At 45.7% G+C, this 7,389-nt stretch overlaps 1 protein-coding gene across 1 annotated transcript; it reads left to right on the forward strand.

Moving 5' to 3' along the window:
- The first annotated feature begins 162 nt into the window (after positions 1 to 162).
- On the forward strand, positions 163 to 5,447 carry ESX1 (ESX homeobox 1). The gene is made up of 4 exons (XM_047716482.1): positions 163 to 403; positions 591 to 909; positions 1,935 to 1,980; positions 5,014 to 5,447. The coding sequence occupies exons 1-4, from the start codon at positions 325 to 327 to the stop codon at positions 5,350 to 5,352; spliced, it is 783 nt and encodes a 260-aa protein (XP_047572438.1). The 5' UTR covers positions 163 to 324; the 3' UTR covers positions 5,353 to 5,447.
- Positions 5,448 to 7,389: the final 1,942 nt, after the last annotated feature.

Below are 7,389 nucleotides of genomic sequence, written 5' to 3' on the forward strand. Positions count from 1 at the left end.
GAGTCTCAGTTTCCCACACAAGCATGCCTATTCTTGCAAACACTCGCCCTATTTTACTTACGCGCCCCGACCGCCAGTGCGCCCCCGTCAGGTCCCACCGACACCAACCCGAGGTAATGCGAACGCTAATAGAGGGCGTCTAACCGACGCGAGCGCGTACACTTTGAACGTACCCCCTATATAAGGCGCGCAAGGCTCAGTTTCCGCGCCAGATCAGGTCCCGGCGTTACAAGAGCACCCACCCGGCAATTAGTCGCAGCTCTCGCCACCGACCCTAGCGAAGAATTTGTGGATGCGCTAGGCTTCATCGACAGCACTGCGGACATGCAGCGTAATTTCGGTTGCAGCCCCTACGACGCCGGCTACCGCAGCCTGGGGGTCGAGGTGGAGGATGAACAGTATGGTCAGTGCCTAGACGGGGACAGGTGCTTTAGCAAACTGCAGGAGAGGAACTTCCCTGGGAGGGTCGGGTGGACGGGCCGCGGCGCGGCTATCGCCCTCTATCTTCCATCTCAATCCCTTGCCTCCTCAGCCCACGCAGCGTGGGCTCCAACGCTCCGACCTCTTTTTTTGCTTTTTTCCTTTCCCAGATGCGAAGCCAACCTTAACTTCGTTGGTTCTAATGGGAGGAGGGGAGGATACACGGTCCGAACCTGAGCGCGAAGGGGCGGCGGCAAACAGCGTTGGCGCGGGAGAGCGGAGCTCCCCGAACGAGGAAAACCAGGAGGGAGGCTTTGGCGGCGGCTTGGAGCCCCCGCAACAGCAGGAGGAGCCGGCCCCCCCGGCCCTGCAGGGGCCACTGGTCGCGGAGAGGAAGCAGCGCCGCTACCGCACCGCGTTCACCCAGCTGCAGCTGCAGGAGCTGGAGGGCATTTTCCATCGCACCCAGTACCCCGACGTGTTCGCGAGGTAAGTGGCTTGTTCCTCATGCGCGCACTTCTCCAGGGGCCTCCGAATCTTAGGCTTTCTCCCGGGACCCCTTTCCTCCTCTCTTGAGCCAAAAGCCACTTAGGGGGTTCGAGGGCGCCAGGGCCCGTTCTTGCCCTCAGAGGTTGGGGCAGTGAGACAGTAGCGGAACTAGGGTGAAAGGGTGAAGCAAGTAAGGGAGGGCGGGTTGATCCCGCTTTTATTTAAAATTTTGGTATTTTGTTCATCGTGAGTTTTTTGCGTTAATTTTTGTATTTTTAATATTGCATTAGAATATTCATCGTGATTGCTCAGTTTTTTCCTGCATTTAAAATTTTGCGCACGAGGCGAGTTCCCCTCACCTTAGTCTCGGCTCTGCCACGTGGAGCGCTATTTCCTGGCGGCAGAGTTTGGAGCGTTTAAAAAGCCAGCGGACAAGGAACCCTTGTGGTGGGATCGCGGATCGCAGTAGTGTACGGAGGGGCAGGCCTATTCTGGCCCAGCAAGAATGCGGGGCGGCTGGGGGGAGGATCAGGACGTATCTCTGTGAGGTATTAGCGGCACTTTTTCTGGTTCTGATGTATTGAGGCTTTGCCCACCAAAGAGCAAAAGAAGAATCTCCCTCGAGCGCTTGGCCAACGGTTTGGAGTTCCTCCTTGAGAGTTCCCCCTCTCCCTTTACAATAAACCCTGGAAGTACTCTGCCTGGTTCAGAACTCCACTTTAAAGGCTTTTCCCAAATAAAGCTTTTCCCAAGAAAAGATTTCCAGGGTTGTTCTCTGCCGTTCCACAAACAGAAAAATTGATTGAGTCATGGTCAACAGACATACTACCAGGAACTTTCATATATGTTCCCTTTTTCTATCTTATTTAATAGAGATAAGTTGTCCAAGGGAAAACTCCTTAAGGCAAGCCTCAAGCTGTATTACAGAAAACTGCACTGGGAGGGGGCATAGAAATAATGTACATGATATATTTCATTTTATCCACAACTCCAAATACTAAACATTTGCAATTTTCCTCCCACAGAGAAGAGATTGCTGTACGTCTGAATTTGACTGAAGCCAGAGTGCAGGTCAGTAAATCTTAAAAGAGCTCTTGGTACAGGGCAGCCATTCTAAAACATACTTGAGATTTTGTCCTGGACATTCTGAAGTTGATGTGGTTTGTTTCCATGTTTCACAAATAAGTTTTGAACATTGGGTGCCTTGGGGATGGGAAATGGGATAGGTAAGCTGGAACTTCTGGAAATTTCCCACTACCAGCCGAAATATGATTTCCTAATGGAAAAAAAAAATCAAACACACTGTTTTCCCCAATAAAGTTCCCCTCCTTTTAACACTGGTATCTTTCAGGAAGGATGTTAGTCCTCCCTAAAGGAATATTTCTATGTAGAATCATGTTGGGGCTCAGTCCCACGTGTGAAATATACAAATTAATGCACTGAAGATCTAGGTTAAAAGAAGGTTTAACCATACTAAATTACTTGAAATATTTAAAACCAGGTGTAAGCTCTTGGCTAAATGAATAAATTTATAAATATTCAGACATTGGGGTGAAGGAGTTATTCACACGGAGAACACTTGGCATGAGTAACTAATATATGTTTAGTAAACTGAAACTGGGGTGGGAGGGTAGCTTTAAAGTCCCAAGTACCTGATCCTACTTCCTACTGCTATTTTTTAAGGGTTTTGTAAAGCTGCATAGAGAGTGACAGCCTTAAATTTTTAATTTTTTGGAAGACTTTGATGTCTGCCTGAAACATTGTTAAAATATTAGGATTTTGGGGAATGGGGAAAGGAAAATTGTCTTGAAGAATGGAACCAAAAAAGGGAACCAATTTTAATAAAGTTCCATGGACCTAAAAAGAGGTGAAAGTTTAGTTACGTATTGTATACATTCAAATATATGCATTGCAGATGTCACACAAATTCAACTTTATGAAGCTACCAAATGTATAAATGAATATTGTCATGAGGAATCTTTAACACTCTTAAGAATTTTTTCCCCTTTTTTGGGTAGTAATGCTTTGAAAAGGTGGGTTTTCTGGAATCTGATTATGAGAGTGTTCTCATTTCAGGCCAGATTCTAACTTGTATTAATTTATTTTTTTAAAGATTTTATTTATTTATTTGACAGAGAAAAAGTGCACAAGCATGGGGAGCAGCAAGCAGAAGGAGAGGGAGAAGCAGGCTCCCCTGGAGCAGGGAATCCAATGTGGGGCTTGATCCCAGGATCCTGGGATCATGACCTGAGCCGAAGGCAGATGCTTTTAACCAACTGAGCCACCCAGGCGCCCCATTTGTGTTAATTTAAAACACTTTTCAGGAAGTGATTATTAATTTGTTGGTCATGGGATCAAATAGGTGACTATCTGAGGTCATAGAAAATCATAGGTTCATCAAAGAAATAGGACAAGTCTTCTACTTTCTCAGGCAGGCAAAGTAATCTCAGAGAAAATAAAGAGGTTTGCTGAGTTGCTTTTCCCCCTCCCTGGGTTTATGTAGTCCTCTCAGTGGATTTCTGAAGGGAAAATGAGCCAGAAAATCCAAGTAGGGAAGAAGACTATGCTCTCACATATTTTCAAGCTTTGCAACATGCATTTCCTCCAAGAAACTTTATAAAAGATGCTTCCCCCCAGCCTTTTGCAAATATAGGTGATCTCTTTTATGAAACCAGTATTGTGAATATGGACCTAATACTGGCCCATAGCAAAATTTGCCAGATGTGGGCTTTATTTAGGTTTAGGGAGATTTCACCACTGATACATTAGAATCTCTCCAAAATAAGTTCTACTACACTGACTTTTTTTCAGAGTATATTCATCCAGCAGGACCCCAAATCCTAAGATGGGAAAGAGAAAAGGTAGCTGCCCAGAGAGAGAAAAGGCCCTTTGTCTCAATTAAAATACTGCAGTTTGGGAACTTCTAAAATGATTAAATACAATGTAAACCTGATTAACTAGTATGCCAAGAGGACAGTAAAGTCTAACTGACAACTTTTTCATCTGTTTGTTTGTTAATAGTTGGCAAACACTCAGGGAGGAGCCTCTTTTGTGAGCCCTACCTACTCCCATTGTTGTTGAACATCTTCCTTAAATGCATAATTGGACCTTCTGGCTTTAGGAATAAGTGATGGGATTGGAGCCCCCCTAGTTAAGGAGTGGAGCTGGCAGGACCTAAGGTGCCCCGCCCCTGTGGGTCACCGCAGCTTCTGTCCAGAATCCTAGAACTAGCTAGAGCTGAATGAGCGGACCTTCTGAGCCCAGGGAGGTTTGGAGGGTAAGGTAGATGGGAGCATGCAAAATTGATAGTCACGACAATGCGGTACCCAGTCTCTTATCTGGGGAATAAATTTTCAGTTTATTGAATTTGGATTCGGTTAGGTTAAACTTTGCTTAACACTAAAGGCTAAAATGGCAAGGCAATGTGAGGGGCTTCAGCAACTCACGTCCCAGCAGTCCCTGGAACCCCATAATCAGGCCTCCTTTGACATACTTTTTTGTTTAATTCTCACAAGGCTTAGAAGAATGATCCCTTAAACATCACTGAAGAAAACTTTTCTGTCTAAAACTGCAATGTGCTCCTATGGATTGGTAACTTCAGACTGAAGAGGAGTTTTTCGAAAAAGGGGTGGTTCCCATCAGCATGACTTTACGTCAGGCCCACTTTTATACCATGTTCAGCCTCCCCCATAGCCAACGTGACACTTCCCCTGGTGAGGAGGGAGTGGGAGCAGCTGGACAGCTGATGAGCCAATGTCTCTTTACCCTGTTGCCAGGCATAGGTATTAACGTCAGGGAGCCAGTGCACATTATCACTTAGACTTAACATCCAAAACCTGGGAGGGATAAACATTAAAGAATATTAAAAACAGGAAGGGAGACAAATCAATGTGCCCAAGTCTGGACTAGCCATGACTCACTAAGGATTAGCTGAAGGGAGGTATGTGGTTTGCTTTCCCAAGTTATTTTAGTAATAAGGACATAACTCAGCCACGCCCCCCCCATTTAAAAGTTCAATGGCAGCATTGCATGTTGTGTGTGTTTCTATTGTGACACTGACAGTTCAAGTACTAAACCAATACTTTTTTTTCCCTCTGATTGAAGGTCTGGTTTCAGAACAGAAGAGCCAAGTGGAGAAGACACCAGAGGGCCCTGTTTAGAAATCTGGCCCCCATTGCTTTGGGCCCTCCTGTGGGGGTGATCTTTGAAGGGCCCTATGCTATCCCTGTTCTAGAACCGGGGTGGAGATATGTTCCTCTGGTGCCTCGGGGGCTCATGCCTCCTGGGCCTCCACCACCACCTGTGCTCCCCGGGCTACCTCTGCCCCCCGGGCCACCCATGCTGCCAATGCCACCTCCACTTTTGCCTCCCTTTGCTCTGGCCCCTGTAGGCATGGCATGGGCCCCTGTCATCAATGGTCATTTCGCAGGGCCCATTTTCTGAAGTGTGGTCTTTATGACAATTTTTCCAAAGTATTTTTTTCTGCCAGATATAAATTGTGCATAGCACATCAAGTAATTCTTCAAATAGCTGTTAAATGAATTGAGTAACTGAACTAAATCAGTGCCTTTTGTTCTTGATAGGGCATGTTGTATTTTCAATAAAGTTGAAAATAAATAACCTATTGGTTTTTAGTGACTAATGTGATAAATGGGGTATACATGCAAATTACTAAGGGAATGGCATTCCAACAGAATATCAAAGAGGCCACCTTTCATAACATAATACCCCTGAGTCCTGAGTCACCATCAAGAGGCCATGCACACCACAGTTTTCCAAGTGCCCATGCTGGTTTATAGGATCAAACAATCTTCCACATGCCCCATCCTCAACAATGCTCATCCTCACCCTGCCCCATTTGGAGCACATCCCTGTGCAATTTGGGAAGGGGTGAGTCTCTGATGAGAGGGCAGTGTGTTTCCAGGCAGGTCCATGTTCCATTCATGCCAAGAAGCTCAACAGCCACGGGTTGTGAGACAAACTTCCTAAGAGGTTACTCACAGGGCCGTTAAGTGAATGTGACAGCCAAATTCTGAATTCTGTTCACTGCTCTCCATTTTGTGGAAGTGATAGGGAAATAGGAATCATTCTGGTTCAGACACAAGAAGGGGCTCCAAGAAGGTCAGAAAGGGGCTCTTCTCTGTTTTCTCATCCCCACCCCCCAACCAAGAAAGCCTATTACTGTAGTTTCCCCACAGCTCAGAGGCAGACAGTCCCACCTTTAGGTATATTTTGTCCCCTTCAACATCCAAGAAATGGTCCCCTGGACAATGTTCTAGAATTAGCACTCACTGAAAAGAGGCACACCTTTGCTTTTTCATGCTGTCTGCATGCAAAACTGCCAAGGGATGAAAACAAAACCTAAAATGGGAGGGAGAGGATGAAGCCAGGCCCACTCTTCTTAAAACATCACTTTTCGGTAAGATTTCTGCTTTTGATCAATGTACGGTCATTTTCTGACCACAATCATGCTATGAAATAACTATAGTGACTTAAGGGTGTCACAGGAGCATAAGAATCCTCTCACAGAAAGTGGGTTGGGGGGGCGCCTGGGTGGCTCAGCGGGTTAAGCCGCTGCCTTCGGCTCAGGTCATGATCTCAGAGTCCTGGGATCGAGTCCCGCATTGGGCTCTCTGCTCAGCAGGGAGCCTGCTTCCTCCTGTCTCTCTGCCTGTCTCTCTGCCTGCCTCTCTGCCTGCTTGTGATCTCTCTCTGTCAAATAAATAAATAAAATCTTTAAAAAATAAAAAAAAAAAAGAAAGTGGGTTGGGGAGGGGGAAACCCCAAAGATGAGTTTCACAGAGGTTATATGTTCCTAGTTTGAAGGGAGGCTTTATTATCTTGGGAACGCCTATGATTTTTTGCAGTGTTGTCCAATCCTTTTCAATCCTCTCTTCCAATCCGTCACATAGGGATGCCAAACATCAGCAAAACAGTTGTATCTAATGTGGGGCTTCTGCAGTGAGGAGGTCATTGGGAGGGAGGAACATCCAGAAATGCATCAGCATGCCGATTACCATCTTTACTGGCTAGTTTTGAAACAACCATTCTCTCCCATTGTTGACCATTTTCCTTCTCATTAAACATCAGGTCCCTGAGTGCTTTAAGTCCTCTTGGAAATACAGGGTCTGTACAAATAAATCAAAGTTCCAGGACCCCATCTAGCCCTGCCACACTAAGATTCGAAGTCAAACAGTGAGGACCCAGGACACAAATTCTGCCGCTAACTCTCAAATTCAGTCTGGCACAAACATAGAACATGTTTTCCCTCAGGTTGCCTGAAAAAACCAAAAGCACAAAAGGGAACATCCTTTCCCTTAAGTAGATGGGGTCTTCAAGAATTGTATGTACTATTTTAAAAATTATATCTACTTTGAGGTGCCAGAAGGGAGGTGGGATGTGAGCAGAGGAAATATGAAAAACATTTCTGCAGATAATAGGTTCCCCCAATGTCGGTTTTAAAAGGGAGAGGTTTTGGGG

This window comes from Lutra lutra, chromosome X (genome assembly GCF_902655055.1).
Source record: "Lutra lutra chromosome X, mLutLut1.2, whole genome shotgun sequence".
In the NCBI taxonomy this organism is placed as follows: domain Eukaryota; kingdom Metazoa; phylum Chordata; class Mammalia; order Carnivora; family Mustelidae; genus Lutra; species Lutra lutra.

Bases quoted from the DNA above. Each gene is read 5' to 3' on its own strand.
- ESX1 (XM_047716482.1), top strand. From the start codon at position 325: ATGCAGCGTAATTTCGGTTGCAGCCCCTACGACGCCGGCTACCGCAGC. The intron at 404-590 runs GTCAGTGCCTAG...TTCCTTTCCCAG, and splicing joins GGTGGAGGATGAACAGTATG to ATGCGAAGCCAACCTTAACT. The intron at 910-1,934 runs GTAAGTGGCTTG...TTCCTCCCACAG, and splicing joins TACCCCGACGTGTTCGCGAG to AGAAGAGATTGCTGTACGTC.